This window comes from Gopherus flavomarginatus, chromosome 16, assembly GCF_025201925.1.
Source record: "Gopherus flavomarginatus isolate rGopFla2 chromosome 16, rGopFla2.mat.asm, whole genome shotgun sequence".
Taxonomy (NCBI): domain Eukaryota; kingdom Metazoa; phylum Chordata; order Testudines; family Testudinidae; genus Gopherus; species Gopherus flavomarginatus.
Window position 1 is genome coordinate 24564206 of NC_066632.1, and position 20907 is coordinate 24585112.

At 67.2% G+C, this 20907-nt stretch overlaps 1 protein-coding gene across 1 annotated transcript in view; it reads right to left on the reverse strand.

Moving 5' to 3' along the window:
- Window positions 1-5862: 5862 nt before the first annotated feature.
- Window positions 5863-20907, reverse strand: part of GLI1 (GLI family zinc finger 1) — a 37404-nt gene continuing 22359 nt past the window's right edge. The window contains exons 2-12 of the mRNA XM_050925379.1: window positions 18932-19102; window positions 17040-17138; window positions 16680-16875; window positions 15978-16134; window positions 15558-15656; window positions 15089-15229; window positions 14429-14578; window positions 14035-14199; window positions 11496-11744; window positions 10993-11272; window positions 5863-9063 (exon numbers count right to left, since the gene is read on the reverse strand). Of these exons, the coding sequence (XP_050781336.1) occupies window positions 6890-9063; window positions 10993-11272; window positions 11496-11744; window positions 14035-14199; window positions 14429-14578; window positions 15089-15229; window positions 15558-15656; window positions 15978-16134; window positions 16680-16875; window positions 17040-17138; window positions 18932-19022 (3801 nt within the window). The 5' untranslated portion in view covers window positions 19023-19102 and the 3' untranslated portion in view covers window positions 5863-6889. The remainder of the gene's footprint in view (window positions 9064-10992; window positions 11273-11495; window positions 11745-14034; window positions 14200-14428; window positions 14579-15088; window positions 15230-15557; window positions 15657-15977; window positions 16135-16679; window positions 16876-17039; window positions 17139-18931; window positions 19103-20907) is intronic.

The window sequence follows — 20907 nt, forward strand, 5'->3', positions numbered from 1 at the left end:
ACGAGTTGGGCCCCTGGTACGCTGCCCTGCCCCCCACCCCACCTCCACAAGGGGGATGGGCCCAGGAGCCCAGAGACCGGGATACACCTCCCCAGGGCCCCCGGGAGCGAGGGGACAACACCCCCCAGGCAAGAAACTACCAGCAAAAAGCGACTGCTGGCCAAGAGCGTGTACAGCAACCCTGACACACACACACCGTGCACAACCGCCTGACACACCTCGCACAACTGCCATGCACAACCACCTGACACACACACAGTGCACAGCCCTGACACACACCTCATGCACAACCACCTGATGTACACATAACCCTGACACACACACACACACACTGTGTACACCATACAACCCTCCCCCCCGCATTCCCCCCCAGCAGGCACCTGGACCGGGGTAAAAGTCCCCCAGTGAGCGACCCCGACCCAGCCCCAGGGTCACCAACCCTGTGCCCCTCCGAGTGAAGAAGGAATCTGACTCTGCTTCCCCCCACATCACTAATTAATTTGCTAATTAATAAACACAATCAGCAAAGCCAGCCAGTCCCCCACTTCACTCCCCGCCCCTGAGCCAGCTCCCAGCTCCCCAGCCAATGATCCCAGCCCCCCAGCCGGTCCCCCCTCTGATCCCAGCCATCCCCCCACTCCACTCCCAGCCCCCAGCCAGTTCCCCCTCTGATCCCCACCCCCGAGCCAGCCTCCCACTCCACTCCCAGCTCCCCAGCCAGCCCCCTGTGATCCCAGCCAGCCCCCCAGACGGTCTTCCCTCTGATCCCAACCCCCCAGCCATCCCCCCACTCCACTTCCAACCGCCAGCCCCCCAGCCAGCCCCCCACTCCACTTCCAACCGCCAGCCCCCCAGCCAGCCCCCCACTCCACTCCCAGCTCCCCAGGGAGCCCCCTCTGATCCCAGCCCCCGACTCCACTCCCAACCACCAGCCCCCGACTCCACTCCCAGCCCCCCCTCTGATCCCGGCCCCCCATGCTCCGATCTCTGCCCCACAAATCGCCCCCGAGCCCCAGCCCAACTCCTGCCACCCAGCCCCGGGGCGCAGAGCCCGGCCGCTTCCTCACTGCGTCTCCCGCGGGGCTCCGGGGCCACGGTGCGGGGCTGCTGCCGGCTCCGCTGGCTGAGTGCGGGGCGCCCCGGGCCGCTGCCCGGACCCGCCCCGACGGCGGGGGGGCGGGATTCGGGCGCGGCGGGGAGGGAGCGGCCCGGGGGTATCCGCTACCCGCAGAGGGGCCGGGGGGCAGTAAGGGGGGGTGCTGGGGTTACCCCAGGGGCAGTGGGGGGATCACCCCATTCAGGCATTGGGGGGCAGGGAGCACCCCAGGAGTACAGGCAGTGGGGGGAGGGGCTGGGGACACCCCAGGGGAGCAGGCAGTAGGGGGAGGGGCCTGGGGCACCCCAGGGGTGCAGGCAGTGGAGGGGAGGAAAGCCAGGACAGGGCGCACCCTTCCCCCCCCCAGCCCTCCGGACCCCCCGCACGGCCAGAACAGAGTCCACTAGCCACTCACATAGCCCCTGGCAGGGCCGCCCTTGCGGTGATCTCAGGTGTGTCACTTCCCCTCTCGCTGCCTCAGTTTCCTCCTGCTGTGAAATGGGCAGCAGCCTGGAGCCCCAGGCCCTGCTTGCCCTGAAGCCAGCCCCCTTGGACCCCCTCCCGCTGCCTTGCTCACTGGGGCAGGTTGGTTCTTAGGCCCTGGGCCCAAGTGGGGATGGCAGGAGACGGAAGTAGGGCAGAGCTGACGGGGTTAATCTTCATCCCGGGAGCCTATTGGCTAAGAAGCTGTGAAGGGTGTGGTGGGGAGCTTGCTGCAGCTCAGTCAGGCCGTGACATCATCATCAGGGCTATGACATCATCCCCGCCCATGACATCAGAGCAGGAGCCCCTCCCTTTCTCTCAGCTGTTAGCTCGCTCTGCTGCCCCTTGGCGCTCCTAGGCCGGGCTGGCGTTAGCTGGGCCTGGGGTGCCCATGCCTGGCATGGGGGTCGCTCTGAGAGCTCTGGGGACCATGGCACGGGCATCGTGGGAGGAGGGACCTACCTGTGGGCACATTCCCCCCTCCCCCGGGAACTCAGACTGTTTCTTCCAGATGCCTTCCCCCCACATGGGCTTTGGGGAACGCCTCTCCCCCAGCAGCACCCCTCACTTGGACTGCTTTGCCCTCTGGCCCCACCCCGCCCAGTCCCGGGAGCTCCCGGACACCTGGGTTCTAACCCTCCCTCTGCCACTGGCTCCCTGTGTGACCCTGGACGTGTGGCTCAGTTCCCCCACCTGTAGGAGAGGGGGTGATGCTTTCAGGACGCGGCTGGCACAGGCTGGGGGCTCAGCGATCTTCCCATTACTGGGACTTTCCAGCCCAGAGCAGGGCCAGGAAGCCAGCCAGGCACCGTCCCAGTGAGGGACCCTCCAGTTCCCCCCACCCCACCCTGCTGCCCCAGGGACAGCCTCCCCCTACGCCGCACTGGGGGGCAGCTTCTAGACGGAGTGTCCGGCGTGGGGGTGGGGTCGAGCGGGGAGAGTCCAGCTGCCGCTTTGAGAGCGGGAAGTGGGGGTGAGTGGGGTGAAAATCCTGCACCAGGGACATGAGTCACCAGTGGGTGCTTCTCTGTGTCATCAACACTCCGCCCGTCCAGCAGCAATGTCCCGGCATGGACTAAGGGGGGGCGGCAGGTCGGGAGTGAGGGGCACCAGCAGAGCCGGGGGGAGCCCAGGGCTGAGCTAGCAGGGGCTGCGGGTTGGGAGTGAGGGGCACCGGCAGAGCCGGGCGGAGCCCAGGGCTGGGCTAGCAGGGGCTGCGGGTTGGGAGTGAGGGGCACCAGCAGACCTGGGGGAGGGGGGGGCAGGGGGATTTTCACATCCTTTGCCTGACTTACCTGAGTCTCGGCCCTGCATCTTCCTTAGAACAGTCACTGAACCAACCTCAGACCCCACCACCCCCAGTCTGTGCTCCCCCACACACCTGAGGGGGGCACCGGGGGTTACCAGGACATTTGTTTGCTGATAAAACTCCAGCAGCCCAGCAAGAGATGTGGGGCCCCAGCACATCGGGGGCCCTGACCTTGGGGCCCAGGACAATTGTTCCCCCTTCCCCACCGTCAGGCCTGCCCCTCGTGGCCTGGGACACCACGGAAACGCCCCCAAAGCCTCCCCCAGAGAGGGGCCTGCCCCACAAGCCAGTGCCCGCGGCAGCAGCCTGAGCTAGGCCCCAGCTATGGGGGTTGAGGGGGCTGAGGGTGCCTCTGAGCACCACCTGGATGGGCCCCGGGTCTGTGCAAATGGTGGGGCGTCCCCTCATCTGCCCCTGCCGAGGTCCCCCCTCAAAAGGCCCCCAGCCCCTCAAGTTCTTCCCCAGAGCAGGGGACTGGCCTGAGGAGCCCCCCCCCAACACCCCCGTGGGAGTGGGAACAGGCCCACCAGCCAAACCCTGCTCCACCCAGCCCAGACAGGGGGGAGTTTACTGTCCCCTCAGCCCCCTGGCTGGGGTCTGGCCAAGGGGCAGAGGGCCGGGCGCTCTGGGGTAGGGGCGGGGGTGGGGGAGGCTGGGCTGATGTCAGCCACCCCCCCCCCCCAAGATGTTCCCAGGGCAAGAGGGGCAGGCAGAGGAGTGAAATTCTGGAGGTTCCCAGATGGGTGTGGGGGAGGCCCAGATCCCGGTGACCTCACGCTTCCCGGGGGCCAGGGCTGGGTGGGGGTGTCGGCACCATACACCATGAGAAAACTACGCTCCTCTGAGGGGCTCGACCACAGCTGGGGAGGGAGCCGGGGGGCTCGTAGAGGGCCCAGCCAGTCCCCCCTGCCCTGAGTGCCCTGGCTTGGGAACGTCACCCTGGAAGGGTTTAGGGGAGCCCAGCTGTGGGGACTGGATCTGCAGAGAGCCCCTGCACCGCCTGCCCAGTGCCGATGCATGGGGGGCTGCTGCCGGGACTCTGGCTGGATGGGGCCAGCGTCCCCATCTCAGCTGGGGGCCTGGTTTCCGGGGCGAGGCTGCGCCTCGCTTGGTGTCTGCCCAGCCCTGGCGCAGCAAGGCCGGGGCCCGGGTCCAAGCCCCCAGCTGCCTTTGCTATGTGACGGCACCAGCCCCAATGCCGGCGGAGAATTTCATCCGACAGCCCCACCCCTGCTAAGCCCCGGACCTCCAGAAAGCCATGGCTGGATGGGACCCAGGGAAGCTCCCCCAGCCCCAGAGTTGGGGGAAGCCTCAGTGGGGGAGGATCCAGGGGCTGGGGCTTGGTTAGCAGCACATCCAGGGTGCTCCCCCCCCGCCCGATGGGCAGGGGCTGTGGGACTTACCCCACATCGAACCAGGGGGTCTTCCCCAGCAGACACCTGGCCCATGGAGCTTGTCAATGCGGCCCTGATGAAGACTTCACCCCCCAGCTCCTGCCCTGGCGGTGTGTCGGGGAAACGTTCCCTCCTGACGCCAGCCCCGAACCCTGGCAGTCCAGAGCCCCTGTTGTTGCTGCCCCTGTTCCCAGTCAGCTGCAATGGGGCCAGCCCCTAGTGAGGGCGTGGGATGCTCACCTGGGGCCGTGCACCCCTGCTCCCCCCAGGGCTGTACAACCCCACTGCATGGTGCCGTCCCCTGGAGGAGCTGAGGCCTCGGTGGCCTCCTGCAGCGTGGAGTCCCACAGGTGAACTGCGCCTTGCGCCACAAGCAGTCCCTTTGCCCTGGGCAGTGGCGCGGCCCCCTCTCCCCACCCCCACCCCTGGCTCCCACCCTTCCCTCTCTCCGCTGGGGGAATGATTCGACAATGGATCATGGGGCTGAGCTGAATGGTGCATGTGAGTTTGGTGCCCTCCGGTGAGCTCGGCGAGCCAGGACACCCGATACACGGCCGCGTCTGCTGAGGCCCAGCTGTCGGGGGCCCCTTTTCCAGCACTGGGCCAAGCGCTGGACCGTAGCAATTGTTCGTCATTTGGTCCATTTCTACGCAGGTCCAATGTGGGAACAGACTCGATGCACCCATGGGAGAGGGGGGTTTGCCACGGAGCCACCTCCACCCCTCGGCTGCTGGACTTTTATCCCAGATGGCACAAGCCACCTGGAGAGTGGCCTTCACCGGAACGTCCTGCGGCGTTCAGCATGTTGGCCGGGGTCTGGGCAGCACCGGCGCGATGGGGCCCTGATCTTGGTTGGGGTCTGGGCAGTGCCCGGCCCGACGGGGCCTTGATCTCGGTTGGGGTCTGGGCAGCAGCCAACGTGACAGGGCCCTGATCTCGGTTGGGGTCTGGGCAGTGCCCGGCGCGACGGGGCCCTGATCTCGGGTAGGGTCTAGGCCAGGAGTCGGCAATCTTTCAGAAGTGGTGTGCCGAGTTTTCATTTATTCACTCTAATTTAAGGTTTCATGTGCTGGTCATACATTTTAGTGTTTTTAGAAGGTCTCTCTCTCTATAAGTCTATAATATATAACTAAACTATTGTTGTATATAAAGTTTTCAAAATGTTTAAGAAGCTTCATTTAAAATTAAATTAAAATGCAGAGCCCCCCAGACCGGTGGCCAGGACCTGGGCAGTGTGAGTGCCACTGAAAATCAGCTTGTGTGCCGCCTTTGGCACGCATGCCATAGGTTGCCTACCCCTGGTCTAGGCAGTGCCCGGCGTGACTGGGCCCTCATCTCGGTCAGGGTCTGGGCAGCACCCGGCACAACGGGGCCCCGATCCTTTGGCTTCTAGCTGCTCCAGGAACAGAAATCAACAATTTCACTCCCCTGAGGAATTTTTTGTTTAATTATTAGTTCGTACTGGAATTTTTTTGTTGCTAGCAAACAGAGGATGGCGCTTTACAGGTACAAAACCCCACGGACGCGTATATATACTATGTACAGAGCTGCGCCGGGGCCGTACCCAGCACCGGGCCCGAGCCTGGCACCAGGCGTCAGGCTTTGGCGATTCCCCTGCCAGCCTGTCTAGCAGATCTCCTGCCCCTGGTGGGCAGGGAGCGGGGAGCGCCCGCCTGTCGCTCAGACCAAACACAGCGAACGAGACGACGGGTTTTTTAAAATTATTTTTCTTTGGTTTTTCAGTTTTAAGTTAAGACTTTGCTGCGAGCCCCTCCCCCGCTGTGCCACTGGAGGTGGGGGGGAGAGGCGGAATGAGGGTGGGGGTAAATTGCAGCAGACCCTGGCCCAGAGAAGGAGCGATAGGATGTGGGGGTCCGTGGAAGGGATACGTATGCAGTATCTGACGAGAGAAGGGCCCTGGCATGGTGGCAGCCTGGCACAGGGACGGAGGGCACTGGGCACTGCAGTCTGGTGGGGGCTGCCCCCCCATGGCCTGTCACAGCCTTCCTGGCCTTGGGGCAAGTGGGTGACAGGGCCAAGCGCCAGCCCAGGGCAGTCTCAGGGGGTTGAAGGGGCTCCAGATTCCCAGTCTGGTTGAGCAGGGATTGGCTGCGGCCACTTGGCCCTGCCCTCGAGGCTCCCCCGCCCCACAGCCTGGGGATCATGCAGCCGGCTCTGGGGTGAGGCACGCAGCTGCTTATAACAGGCACTCCCTCTCCCTCCTGCCCTGGAAAGACTTGAGGCCCCCACGAGGGGAGTGGGATGGGGGTGCGACATCTCCCAGGATGGACCCCTAAGGGCCTGGGGGAGCTGCCCTGCGGCTGCAGAGAGGAGCAGAGGTTCGTCCTATTCCGACAAAGCCCATAGGAGCCCCTGGAGGGAGGGATGGGTGGGTGGAAGGATGGAGGGAGGGATGGACAGATGGATGGGTGGAAAGATGGAAGGCTGGACAGATAGGTGGCTGCTGAATAGCTAGGAGCATCCCATGCCCATGAGGGGCCCCTTCTCCCGGGTGTGGGGCGCTGGGCAGCCTGTCGAGGCGGGCGTCTCCTGCCCGCTGGCGCTGGGTGCCCGGGGAGGGTGCGGGGGCCGCGCAGCCGGGGGGCCTTAGGACAGGGTGTTGAGGAAGTGGTTCTCCCCAGCCAGCGAGCTCAGCATGGAGCTCATGTCTCCGACGGCCATGTTGGGGGGCCCGGGAAGGGGCAGCCGGGCGGGGCTCAGGGCCGGGGGCTCTGGGTCATCCAGGATGGCCGTGAAGTCCAGGTGTGTGTTCTCCAGGTCCAGCGAGTCCAGGCTGTTGGAGACCTGCCCCTCCGGTGCCAGATAGGGGAAGGAGTCGGGCTTGAGGGTCTCCAGGCTGGGGGCGAACGGCCTGCCGGGATCCTGGCCCCCGCAGCTGGCCGGCTGGTGCCCCTGGGCACCCTTCCCCAGCTGCATGGGGCCCTGCCCCGGGTAGAATAGCATGGCCGCCTCGGCGGGGCCCTCAGGTGGGGCGTGGAGGGGGGGGAGCCGCGGCAGCCTGTGGGGACTGGCATCGGGGGCCTCACAGGAGGGGCTGGGCTGGCCTGGGCTGCCCACGTAGCCCAGGCTGTTCTGCCTGGTCGGGGGCTTGGGCCCGCCAGGCGGGTGGGGCATCAGCTCGGGATTGAAGCACTGGCTGGCCGGGGGCTGGTTCTCAGGCGGGCCCAGGGGGTGCCCTGGCTTGAGTGGGTAGCCGGCGTACTTGGGGCTGAGGTACGGCTGGGGTGCCGGGGGATGCCGCAGGGGCTGGCTGTGCCCAGGCATCCCGCCCAGCCCCATCATGGGGTCCCCGGCCTTCGGGGGGGGCTGCGGCTGCTCCCCCCACATCAGCGCCTGCTGGGACTGCACGTAATTCCGCACCATCAGCTCCTTGACCTGCAGCATGGGGGTCTGGGGCCGCCTGCCCGGGGGGGTCATGGCGAAGCAGGAGCCCTGCTGGGGCTCGGCCTGGTACCCGCTGCCGGGGGCGGCCGCCATGGCCCTGGGCTGGCCGAACGGAGCTGCTGGTGGCTGCTGCACATTCTGGCAGGGGGTCAGCGCCGGCGCCGGCAGCTGCTGCTCGGCTTTGATCTGCAGCTGGCTGAGCTCGCCAAATTGCTGCCCGCCGGCGAACCTGCCCGGGTGGCACAAGTCCATGTGCTTGGGCTGCGGCTCGCAGGCACCAGGAGTCGGGTACGGGTGCTGGCAATGCCGGCTGCCCAGCGGGCTGGGCACCATGGGGTTCATCTCCAGGCTCCCCGGGGCGGCCTCGTCCCAGGGCGGCAGGATGCTGGCATCGGGCGGGCGCATGCCCTCGAAGTGCTGGTTCACCTGGCACTGGGGGAGGCAGTAATTCCCCTCCAGCTCGCCGTGGGCACCAGGGCTCAGCTGCATGCCCCCCATGGTCCTGTGGGCACCGATATAGGCACCCTCCCCCTGCAGCTCCATGCCTGGCCCCTGGCACTGGAAGCCCTGCTCCGGGTAGCCCAGGTACTGCTCCATCTCCCCGGGCCCTTCCATGGCCACGCTCTCCAGGAAGACGTTCTCGCTGATGCTGGGCGGGCGAGGGGAGAAGAGGTGACGCTGCAGACTGGCGTCGGTGCCCCCGAGGGGCTGCAGGCCGGCCCTGCCCAGGGCCGACGCGCTCACGTTACCCATGCTCTTGAAGCGCTGCACGTTGGGCGCGGCGTGCGGCTCGGCCGCCGTCCGGGCGGGGTCACTGGCCCGCCGGGTGCCGTGCCCGGGTGCCAGGTGCGGGTGGAGGCTGTAGCTGGGGTACTCAGTGGTGCCGTGCCGCCGCAGCGAGCCATTGGCCAGGAAGGACGGCCCGGCTGGGCCCGGGTAGTCCCCGGGGAACCCCGTCCTGCCACCCAGGGCCGCCCGCTCCATGCTGGGCAACGGGGTGGGCGGGGGGCCGCCCGTGGCCGCGGCGTACTTGGCTTTGAGATGGTACTGCTGGGCCGGCGTCAGGCCTGGCAGCCCCCCGCAGTGGCTGGCCTCGCTGGAGCGCCGGGAGGCGTCGGGGGAGATGGGGTCGTAGGTGTCGGCCAGGCCCAGGCTGTTGGGGAGCCCCCCCAGCCCCTCGGTGGCCCGCGGGTAGGGCGAGGCCAGCGAGGAGCGGCGGCTGACGGTGTAGGCCGAGCTGACGGTGCTGGTGGTGCTGGCCCGGCGCTCGCTCGCTGGGGGTGCGGAGGCCAGGTCGCTGGTGGAGAGCTCCAGGACGCGGCGGTGGGAGGCCGCGGGGGGTGGGCCGCACAGGCTGGGCATCTCCCCGGGGGGGCCTGCAAAGGCACAGGGTGGGGGTGGGGGTTACTGCAGGGATGGGAATGGGCCTGGCTCCCAGGGCACAGGCCCAGCGCCTGAGGGGTGGGGAAGAATGGGGGGGTTGGGCCAAAAGCCAAGGCACGGGGGCAGCTGGGGGGTGCAGGTACATGTTGGTGGCCAGGTTGGTGGCCAGTGGGTGCAGGTGCATGTTGGTGGCCAGGTTGGTGGCCAGTGGGTGCAGGTGCAGGTGCATGTTGGTGGCTGGGGGTCAGGTGTGTGGGGGTGGCTGAGGGGGGTGCAGATGGTTGAGAGTAGCTGTGGGGGTGCAGGTGGCTGGGGGTATCTGGGGGGTTGCAGGTGCCTGAGGGCAGCTGGGGGTGCAGGTGGTTGGGAGTAGCTGGGGAGGTTGCAGGTGGCTGTGGGGGGCTGGGGGGTGTAGGTGGCTGGGGGTGTGGGGGGGGGTTCCGGAGCTAAACTCTTGTTCTGTAACTGAGCTGGCGTCGATCTGGCTGCAGGGTCCTTTACCCTCCCCTTGGGGTTGGCTGCCCCCCATTCTTTTTATCCCCAGGGCAGTGGGGCGGCGGGGGGTGGGGGTGGGGGTGGGGCTCAGCCCGTGTGTCCTGGAGCTGGTCTCAGCTCAGAGACCCCTAGTGGCCCTCTGGGAGGCTGGACTCACCTGCCCCAGCCCTGTGCCCTGCCAGAGGCACAAGCCCCCCAAGTCCCTGTCTGGCCCCACTCACAGGAACTCCCCAAGCCTGTCCACCCAGCGCCACGCAGCCACCTCTCGGGTGGAGCACGGCAGCTGTTTATACCAAGATCCCTCCTCCAGGCCCAAGATGCAGCTGCCTCTGGGGCTGCGGGCAGAGAATGTGTCCCATTGCAATGGCAGGGGAGGGGACATGGAGGGTTGGGGGGCAGAGCAGAAATACTGAGCTCTGAATGTGGCCGGGACCCCAAGCTGAGTGCAGCTCCGGTTTGTCTTATCTGTAAGACAGGACCTATGGGAGCAAAGCGCTCCCTGGTGCCATGCTAGGGCACTGGGACCAACGCAGCCTGATGGGGAGAGCGCCCCCTGCTGAGCCCCCCCCCCCCGCCCTGCTCCCTACAGCACAGCGCCCCCTAGTGCCGCACTGCTGCAATGGGGCCAGCGCTGACTGCCAGGGGAGAGCCCCCCCTGCTGAGCCCCCCGCCCTGCTCCCTACAGCACAGCGCCCCCTAGTGCCGCACTGCGGCAATGGGGCCAGCGCTGACTGCCAGGGGAGAGCCCCCCCTGCTGAGCCCCCCGCCCTGCTCCCTACAGCACAGCGCCCCCTAGTGCCGCACTGCGGCAATGGGGCCAGCGCTGACTGCCAGGGGAGAGCGCCCCCTGCTGAGCCCCCCGCCCTGCTCCCTACAGCACAGCGCCCCCTAGTGCCGCACTGCGGCAATGGGGCCAGCGCTGACTGCCAGGGGAGAGCGCCCCCTGCTGAGCCCCCCGCCCTGCTCCCTACAGCACAGCGCCCCCTAGTGCCGCACTGCGGCAATGGGGCCAGCGCTGACTGCCAGGGGAGAGCGCCCCCTGCTGAGCCCCCCACCCTGCTACCTGCAGCACAGCGCCCCCTAGTGCTGCACTGCGGCAATGGGGCCAGCGCTGACTGCCAGGGGAGAGCGCCCCCTGCTGAGCCCCCCGCCCTGCTCCCTACAGCACAGCGCCCCCTAGTGCCGCACTGCGGCAATGGGGCCAGCGCTGACTGCCAGGGGAGAGCGCCCCCTGCTGAGCCCCCTGCCCTGCTCCCTACAGCACAGTGCGCCCTAGTGCCGCACTGTGGCAATGGGGCCAGCCCTGACTGCCAGGGGAGAGCACCCCCGCGTTGAGCCCCCGATCCGCTCCCGGCACCCCCTTCCTGCCCAGGGTGGTTTCCCGCCCCAGCCCTCGCTGGCCTGGCCCTGCCCGGCCGAGGGCTCACCGGTGCCAGGGATGGCCGGCAGCTGCAGGCCCTTGCTGGGCGGGGGCTTCCGCAGCTGCTTGTACTTGTCGATGCGGAGGTTCTCCAGGCGGCGCAGGGCCGAGAGCCCCGAGGCACCCATGGGCTCCCCCGGTGGGGGGTCCTCCAGCGTGGACAGGTCCTCGAAGCTGCCGCCCGGGTTGGCATTCATCTCCACCCCGCTGTCGTTGTTGTTGGCGCTGCCGAGGGGCGAGCGTTCGCTGCTGCAGGACGACTGCTCGCCGGGACTGGGCTGGGGCTTCTGGGGAGACAGGGACCGGGGGGGAGGTACCGGCCCCTCATTAGCCACAGCCTCTGGGGCACGCCCTGACCGCACGCCAACCCCCCGCAGCTCAGGCAGTGAGGAATTCCCTCCCCTCGCAGCCCAGAATCCACCCCCCCCCATGGCAGGGCCTTGTCCTGTAGCATGGCAGCCCGGAGCCCCCTGTGCCCAGTTTGCCCCCCTGCCCCACCCCACTCCGTACCAAGGTGGCCTCAGGCACCATCAGCTTCCCCTCGTCCTTCCTGCCCTCGCCGGGGCAGCCTCCCTCCTTCTCCTGCTTCATGTCTGCGGGGCCCCCCAGGGCAGCCAGTGCCCGGCTCAGCACCATGTCGCCCCGGTGCTTCTTGGTGACGTGGGCATCGGGGCCGTGCACCGTCTTGACGTGCTTGCGCAGGGAGCTGGGGTCCGTGTAGCGTTTGGTGCAGCCGGGGATCTTGCAGACGTACGGCTTCTGCATGGGTGGGGGCGAGATGGAGGGGTTAGCTCAGCCCGGGAGACAGCCCCATGGGCACCTCTGGGCGTGGAGAGCTGCCCGCTGGGGAAGGACCAACTCAGATTCCGTGTGGTTCTAAAACCGGGGGTGCCAGCCCCAGGGAGGGCCGGGCACTGACACGGGGAGGGAGCCGTACTGGGGGGCATGGAACGTGCCCTGTTGGGAACAGAGGCAGTGCCAGACCCAGGGTCCAGCTAGCCCAGGTTTCTGACTGTGCCGGGGGGGACTGTGGGCAGCAGCAGCTGGGGATCAATCCCCCTGAAGTGTGAGGCTGGCTTGAGCCGCGTGGCACTGGGGGGCAAATCCCGGAACAGCTGGGGGGGTCTTGCTCCAGAGCGGGAGCTCGTGGGGCAGGGACGGGTCTTTGCTCAGGTACCAGCCTCTGCTGGACTAGGGCCTGGGAGTGGCTGGCTCATTACACAAGCAGCTTTGCGTCTCCTGGAATCGACACCTCCCATCTGTTATTGTCGAGTGTCAGAGGGGAGCCGTGTTAGTCCGGATCTGGGAAAAGCGACTGAGTCCTGTGGCACCTTAACAGAAGTATTGGAGCAGGAGCTTTCATGCGTCTGACGAAGGGGGGATTCACCCACGAAAGCTTATGCCCAAATCAATCTGTTAGTCTTCAAGGTGCCACCCGACTCCTAGTTGCATTGTGAGCTCCCTGAAGAAAACATCACCCATAGCCAAGAGTGAGCAGCTCCTATTGTCCAGCCTAAAGAAAACCCTCCAGTCCTCAGTTTCCCCATAAACAAATCTCCTGTTCTCCCTTCAACCATTGTATTTTCTCTACAAACCCCCCCACCTCTGCCCAAGTCAGGGTTCTGATGCCTGGACCCAAACGCTGCATCAGTTCCACTGGGCTCCATCGGGCTGGGGGCTCTGCCTGGCTCCCGCACTCACCTGGGAACCCCGACCAGGTCAAGCCTCATGGAGTGGGTGAGCTTCCCCCTCCCCCCGTTTCCTTTTGTACTGCGGGTATGAACCATGGAACTGTCCTATGGCTCCTTTGTGTGGGTATCACTAGTGTCACTTTTACGGTTACGCTGGTTGCTTCTCTCTCGCTGAACTTTCCCCTTTTGTGTTTTTAGCTTCCCTGTTCACGCTGCAGCAACGCTCCTGTTACCTAAGCTAAGGATCCCTGCAGCATCCCGAATACCGGGGGGTTTGCTCATCAAGTGGGTTACTATAGTACAGAGTGTGTGTGTGTGTGTGTACAACCCCCCCCAGAGTAACCCTAATCAATGAGCGTACCCCCAAGTAAGGGGCACATCTGGTAACGGGAGGGGGGTGTCGTAGCTCCTTGGCAGGGGGCAGATGTGGGGGTGCATCTTGTTGGCATGGGGGAAACAGGCTGTACCATGATGGATTGGGGGCGGGGGGGAGTGTACCTTGTTGCAGTGGGGGCAGTGGGCTGTACCATTTCAGATGGGGGCTGTACCTCATTGGAGTGGGGAGAGTGGGCCGTACCACGTCAGGTGGCAGGGTGTAACTCCTTGGAGTGGGGGGAATGGGCCATTCCATGTCGGGTGAGGGGTGTACCTCGTTGGAGGGGGGGAGCAGGCTGTACCATGTCGGGTGGGGGGTGTACCTCATTGAAGTGGGGGGAGCAGGCTGTACCATGTCAGGTGGGGGGTGTACCTCATTGGAGTGGGGGGAGCAGGCTGTACCATGTCGGGTGAGGGGTGTACCTTTGTAGCCCACGAAAGCTTATGCTCAAATAAATGTGTTAGTCTCTAAGGTGCCACAAGTACTCCTGTTCTTTTCGCAGATACAGACTAACACCCCGTACCATGTCGAGTTGGGGGCGTACCTCATTGGAGTGGGGTGAGCGGGCCGTACCATGTCAGGTGGGGGAGTGTACCTCACTGGAGTGGGGAGACCAGGCTGTACCATGTCAGGTGGGGGGCGTACCTCGTTGGAGTGGGGGGAGCGGGCTGTACCATGTCAGGTGGGGGGGCATACCTCATTGGAGTGGGGGGAGCGGGCCGTACCATGTTGGGGGGGCGTACCTCATTGGAATGGGGGAAGCGGGCCGTACCATGGGGGGCATACCTCGTTGGAGTGGGGGCAGTAGGCCGTACCATGTCGGGTGGGGGGGCGTACCTCGTTGGAATGGGGGAAGCGGGCCGTACCATGGGGGGGCGTACCTCGTTGGAGTGGGGGCAGTAGGCCGTACCATGTCGGGTGGGGGGGCGTACCTCGTTGGAGTGGGGGGAGCGGGCTGTACCATGTCGAGTGGGGGGCGTACCTCGTTGGAATGAGTGCGGTTCTGGTGCTTGGCGCGGTCCGAGGCGTTGGAGAAGGCCTTGTTGCAGCCCTCGTGCTCGCAGACGTACGGCTTCTCGCCCGTGTGCGACCGCAGGTGGGTCTTGAGGTTCTCCAGGCGTGAGTAGGCCTTGTGACAGCCCTCGAACTGCGCAGAGAGCTGTGAGAGAGACACCACCCCCTGCTGCCCCGCGGGGCACCCACAGCCCCCCCCCGGACATACACGCCGACCCCCCCCCACTCTGACACCCCCCCCCGCACCCAGAGCACAGTCGCAGATCCCCCCCAGGATCAGCACCCAGAGCCCGACACCTGGGGGAGGAGAGTCCCACCCCCGCCCGGCTGGCGTGTCTGGCCTGCGCCCGGCTCACACTCACCGTGCACTTGTGAGGCTTCTCGCCCGTGTGCCGCCGCATGTGCACCACCAGCATGTACTGGGCCTTGAAGGGCCGCTGCTCCCGTGAGCACTCCAGCCAGTGGCACACAAACTCCTTCTTCTCCCCGTGGATGTGCTCGTTGTTAATGTGCTGCGGGGGCAGAGCAGGGTGTGGGTTGGGGGGGCACCCAGCCAGCAGCCCCCAGCTTCCGGGGCTGGTTCAGGGGCACAGTGGTGATAGGCAGGGGGCTGCGGGTCGGGAGTGAGGGGCACCGGCAGAGCTGGGGGTGGGGAGCCCAGGGCTGGGCTAGCAGGGGCTGCGGGTCGGGAGTGAGGGGCACCGGCAGCGCTGGGGATTGTGAGGAGCCCAGGGCTGGGCCAGCAGGGGCTGCAGGTCGGGGGTGAGGGGCACCAGCAGCACTGGGGATTGTGGGGAGCCCAGGGCTGGGCCAGCAGGGGCTGCGGGTCGGGAGTGAGGGGCACCGGCAGAGCTCGGGGTGGGGAGCCCAGGGCTGGGCCAGCAGGGGCTGCAGGTCGGGGGTGAGGGGCACCAGCAGCACTGGGGATTGTGGGGAGCCCAGGGCTGGGCCAGCAGGGGCTGCAGGTCGGGGTTGATCCTGCGATGGGCTCGGGGGTGTCCGAGCCGGCGTCCCCGACTCACGTGCACCAGCTGCTCCTGGGTGTCGAACTCTTTGCTGCACCCCTCCCAGTGGCAGTTGGTCTCGTACACGGCCTCTGCCTCCTGCTTCCCGTCCTCCTTCTCCAGCTCCTCCCGGGGCTCCAGCATCCCCAGCAGGGGGTCCTAGGGCAGGGGGGCACCGCCGGGTCAGCCCACGTACCTGCCAGCCGAGCGAGGCTGGGCCCCGGGGAGGGGGTCACCGATGGGCAGACACCCCCCTCCCCCGTGCTCACACCAGCAGCGCCCCCTGTGGGTGACGGGCGACGTGGCTGGGTTGGGGTGTCTGGGCCCAGCCGGGGAGTGGGAGCTTGGGGCAGCCTCCTGCCGGTGGCCCCAGGTGCCCGCGGGCGACATGAGCAGGGAGCCTGGGGGCGGCTGCCATGGCCGACGCTGGGGGGCTGGACTCTGGGCCTGGCTGGGGGATGAGGGGGAGTCGGACCCTGCCTGTTACCTGCGTCCCCATGGAGGCTGGGCTGGAGACATCGCCCTCCGATCTCTCCTCCAGGCCCTTGATGCCCAGGGCGTCACCCAGGCTCGGCTCTGATTTCATCTGCATTGGGAGGGGGAGAGAAACAGGATGAGCTCAGGCAGCGGGGGGCCCGTGTGGGGCACGGCAGCCCTGCCCCTCCACTGGGCAGCACTCCAGCTTCCCCCCCACCAGGGCTTGGCGCTGCCACTCCTGCCAGGAGGGGGTGCCAGGGCTCCAGCCTGGCAGCCTCCCCCTGCCCGCGTCGCTGGGGCTGGTGGGCAGGGTCGGGGGGCCTGGCTCGTTAAACACCCCAGACTCCAGTGGGGATGATCCTCAGTGCTGCCCCCCTGTGGCCATTGTGTGCCGTGCGCTTGGCGCTCCTCCGGGGCGGGGGCCCCTTACCTGGCAATGCTTCGGTGTCCCGCGGGGCGGGGGATGGTGCAGGAACCCCGGCCGGCCGGGGAGGTGTTCATGGGAGCCACAGTGGGGCATGGGGGGGCCGAACGCTGCCCCTTGCCCCTTCGGGTGAGCCATGGGGCTTTGGAAGCCCAGGGATGGGCTGAAAGTCAGAAGGAGAGTGAGTGTGACCCCCCCGGAGGTGTCCCCCACTATCCCAGCCTGTGGGGAGCGGCCCCTTGCACCCAGCCTCGGGTCTCCTGCCATGTGTACAGCAAGGCAGAGGGGCTCAGCCTGCCCCAAGCCCCCTCCCTGCACTTGGCAGAGACTCAGTCACTAATCTGCGCCCCCTCACACTCCCTCACTGACACATAGGGAAACTGAGGCACAGAGCAGCAAAGGAACTTGGCAAAGGTCACACGATGGGTCAATGACAGAGCCGGGGATGGAACCCAGGAGTCCTGGCTCCCAGCCTCCCTGCTGTAACCACTAGACCCCACTCCCCTCCCAGAGCCAGGAATAGAACCCGGGCGTCCTGGCTCCCAGCTCCCCTGCTCTAACCACGAGGCCCCCACTGTCCTCCCAGAGCTGGGGAGAGAACCAGGCTGCTCCAGGCTCTGGAAGTTGGACTGGACAGGCTGACAAAGCACCTTTTCCACCTCTCGGCTCAGGCCAGGCGAGCTCTGGGGCCTGCCTGCCCACGCTCACCTGATGGTGCCAACGGAGAGGTGCCCATAGGAGCCGCTGGCCGAGGCGCAGCGTGAGTTGATGAAGGCCACCAGGGAGTTGGGCGAGGTGCGGATGACGGTCTGCAGGTCGATGCTGGCGTCGGACAGCGGCGAGATGGACAGCGCCCGCTTCTTGGTCAGCTTGGCCGCACTCCGGGGCGTGGACAACCGAGACCCTGGGCCAGGCAGAGATGGGGAACCGGGGCTGAGTGTGCTGGGCCCCGATGCCCCCTCTGGCACCAGCGCCCGTCCCCCACAGAGCGGGCTGGGGCGTCTGCTGGCAACCTCTCCCCTTCGCCCACCCCGCAAGGCCAGCCCGATCCCCCGGGCACTGACCTACCGGTGGCATTCCCAGCATGCTCGTTGCCCGGTGCCAGCCCGTACCCATGGTGACTGCCCATCAGGCTGGCCTGCTGGCACACGGGGAAGTCATTCAGCCCTGAAAAGAAGGGGAGGTCGTTAGTCCTGGGCAGCCCCCGCCCCCATCTCCCAGGGCTTGGTGCTGGGCGCGGGGCAGGGGAGGGACGGACGGAGGTCGGACAGGTGGAAGGGGCGGGGCAGGGGACGGACGGACGGACGGAGGTCGGACAGGTGGAAGGGGCGGGGCAGGGGACGGACGGACGGAGGTCGGACAGGTGGAAGGGGCGGGGCAGGGGACGGACGGATGGAGGTCGGACAGGTGGAAGGGGCGGGGCAGGGGATGGACGGACGGAGGTCGGACAGGTGGAAGGGGCGGGGCAGGGGACGGACGGACGGAGGTCGGACAGGTGGAAGGGGCGGGGCAGAGGAGGGACGGACGAAGGTCGGACAGGTGGGAGGGACGGGGCAGGGGACGGACGGACGGAGGTCGGACAGGTGGAAGGGGCGGGGCAGGGGACGGACGGACGGAGGTCGGACAGGTGGGAGGGGCGGGGCAGGGGACGGACGGACGGAGGTCGGACAGGTGGAAGGGGCGGGGCAGAGGAGGGAGGGACGAAGGTCGGACAGGTGGGAGGGACGGGGCAGGGGACGGACGGACGGAGGTCGGACAGGTGGAAGGGGCGGGGCAGGGGACGGACGGACCGAGGTCGGACAGGTGGGAGGGGCGGGGCAGGGGAGGGACGGACGGAGGTCGGACAGGTGGAACGGGCGGGGCAGGGGAGGGACGGATGGAGGTCGGACTGGTGGAAGGGGCGGGGCAGGGGAGGGACGGACGGAGGTCGGACAGGTGGGAGGGGCGGGGCAGGGGATGGACGGACGGAGGTCAGACAGGTGGAAGGGATGGGGTAGGGGATGGACGGACAAAGGTCGGACAGGTGGAAGGGGCGGGGCAGGGGACGGACAGACGGATGGCGGGACAGGTGGGAGGGGCGGGGCAGGGGAGGGACGGACGGATGGTCGGACAGGTGGAGGAGGGCTGGGGCGAGGGATGGGATTGGGGGTGGAAGGGGGCGGGGGATGGAGGGACGGACGGAGGTCGGACTGGTGGAAGGGGCGGGGCAGGGGAGGGACGGATGGAGGTCGGACAGGTGGGAGGGGCGGGGCAGGGGATGGACGGACAAAGGTCGGACAGGTGGAAGGGGCGGGGCAGGGGACGGACGGACGGACGGATGGTCGGAGAGGTGGAAGGGGCGGGGCAGGGGAGGGACGGACGGAGGTCGGACAGGTGGGAGGGGCGGGGCAGGGGATGGACGGACAAAGGTCGGACAGGTGGAAGGGGCGGGGCAGGGGACGGACAGACGGATGGCGGGACAGGTGGGAGGGGCGGGGCAGGGGAGGGACGGACGGATGGTCGGACAGGTGGAGGAGGGCTGGGGCGAGGGATGGGATCGGGGGTGGAAGGGGGCGGGGGATGGACGGACGGAGGTCGGACAGGTGGGAGGGGCGGGGCAGGGGACGGACGGACGGAGGTCGGACAGGTGGAAGGGGCGGGGCAGGGGAGGGACGGACGGAGGTCGGACAGGTGGGAGGGGCGGGGCAGGGGAGGGACGGATGGATGGTCGGACAGGTGAAGGAGACCTGGGGCGAGGGATGGGATTGGGGGTGGAAGGGGGCGGGGGATGGACGGACGGAAGTCAGATTGGTGGAAGAGGGGTGGGACGAGGGATGGAGGGATTGGGGGTGGAAGGGGGCGGGGGATGGAGGGACGGGGGTGGGACTGGTAAAGGGGCACAGAGGGGCAGGGGCCGCAGCTGGTCCCCGCAGACCCCGTGCCGACGCTCCGGGGTTCAGGGGCCGCGCGCCGGGACTCACCGTCTGCCAGGCCGGGGCCGGGCACGTGCCGGGGGCGCAGGTAGCAGTGCTCCATGTAGCCACCCCTGGGGGGGTTCCTGGGGTTGAACATGCTCCGTCAGGCCCCGGGCGCGCTCAGGGGCACATCCGCTCCGGGCAGGGGGGGAGCCGCCGACCCCCCGGGGGGCAGGCCTAGGGGAGAGGAGGGCGGGCGTTGGTACCCTGCTGGGTAGCCATGGTCCCTGGGCTGCCCCATGTGGCCCACTCCTGCCCAGCCCCCTAGATCAGCCCCTGCACCCACTCCCCGCTGGCCCAGTGGTAGCCACACGCTGTTCCCGCAACGCCCCCTGTCTCCAGCAGAGGGAGCCATGGCTGCAGAGCCCAGGCCCTGTCAGGCCACTGGGCTGCCCATCCCCACGGCCTCTGGCCCCAGCAGAGGGTGGCCAGCCCTCCCCCAGCCGATGCTGCTGCCCAGCCCCCACGGGCTGGGCCCCCTCACCCAGGCAGGAGGGGCCTCTCCTCACCCCTCGTCTGCACCCCAACCCAGTAGCCCCCTCCTCACAGGGCTGAGCCTCCATCGTGGGATCCTTGGGGGAACCAGCTCAGCCCCGGGACCAGGTGCCAACGGGGGCGAGGCAGCACCTCGGCAGGACCAGGACAGTGGGTCTGGTGGGGGGGACCGTCCTCTCCTCCCCGCCCCATCTCCAACAAGGTGACTTCCCTCCTCGTCCCAGGGTTAACCCCCCATCTCTCTCCTCCCTCTATCTGCCCCTTGGCTGTTCCCAGATGCTCCAGGGCCAGGGGCTCCCCCAAAGGCAGGATCCCTTTGTGGGTCTGTGCCAGGCCTGCCCACCAATCCTTCACGGGGCCAGTGTCTTGCCACCAGCCCTGGCACCAGGCTGTGGCCGAGGCCAACCCCTGAACCCCCACTTCCCCACAGACTGACAGGGCCTGGTCAGCAGGGCCAGGGGGGCTGGTCACACTGGCTGAGGCATGCACCGTGGCGGGGATGGGGAAGGGTTTTGGGGGGACACGTCCCCCCTCCCTGTCTCAGTCCCCCCACAGCTCAGCCAGGTGCCCCATCCCAGCTGTGGCCCCACAGGCCACCACGGTCGACCCACCAGCACCAGCCTGACCTCCGAGCAACCCATGGATGGAAGTGACGCGGCCCCTCCACGCTGGGGGCTCTAGCAGGAAGAGGTGTGGAAAATGTCCTCCCCTGGCCCCACCAGTCTCTTACACGGCCCATCCCTCTGTCTCATGGCAGCCCCCGTGCCCCTTCCAGCAATGCCAGAGCCCGACACAGCCCCACACCCGGCCCTTGGCCGGACTGAGCTCCCCTGCTGCCCGCTGCCCTCTTGCAATCAGCACAGGCCAAGCCGAGAGACAGATCCACCCACAAAGATATGCACTCACACACACATCAACCCCCCCCAAACCCACATGCATGTCCAGAGTAACCCCTAGACACACTCACGTACGCACAAGCAGGGACACACACATGGAAACACACGTGTGCAAATGCAGAGACACACGTCTGCTATTGGACAAATAAACGTCCGTGACCAGACACACAGACCCGGACACGCACTGACAAAGGCGCCCACCCACCCACGGGGCAGCTGAGCCTTGTGCTGAAGGTTTCGGAGTCTGATTCACGTGCCCCCTGCTCTGCTCGGGTGCATGGAAAGGGGGGGCTTGCAGAGAGGGGGGAGGGCCAATGGGGAGGCCAGGTCAGCAGCCGTACCCACAGTCTGCTGCACCCCCTCCCCATCTCCCACCTCTGAACAACCTCTGCTAACCCTCCTTCGGCCCGTGCACTGGTGCTGAGCTCCGGAGCTCGGCACAGAGCGGATTGGCTCCCTGTGGCGTGTGGCCGTGATGCTGGGCCCAGCAAGGTCCAGATCGGCTCCCTGTGGCTTGTGGCCATGGTGCCAGGCCTGGCACACTGCAGATTGGCTCCTGTGATGCATGGCCATGGTGCCAGGCCTGGCACG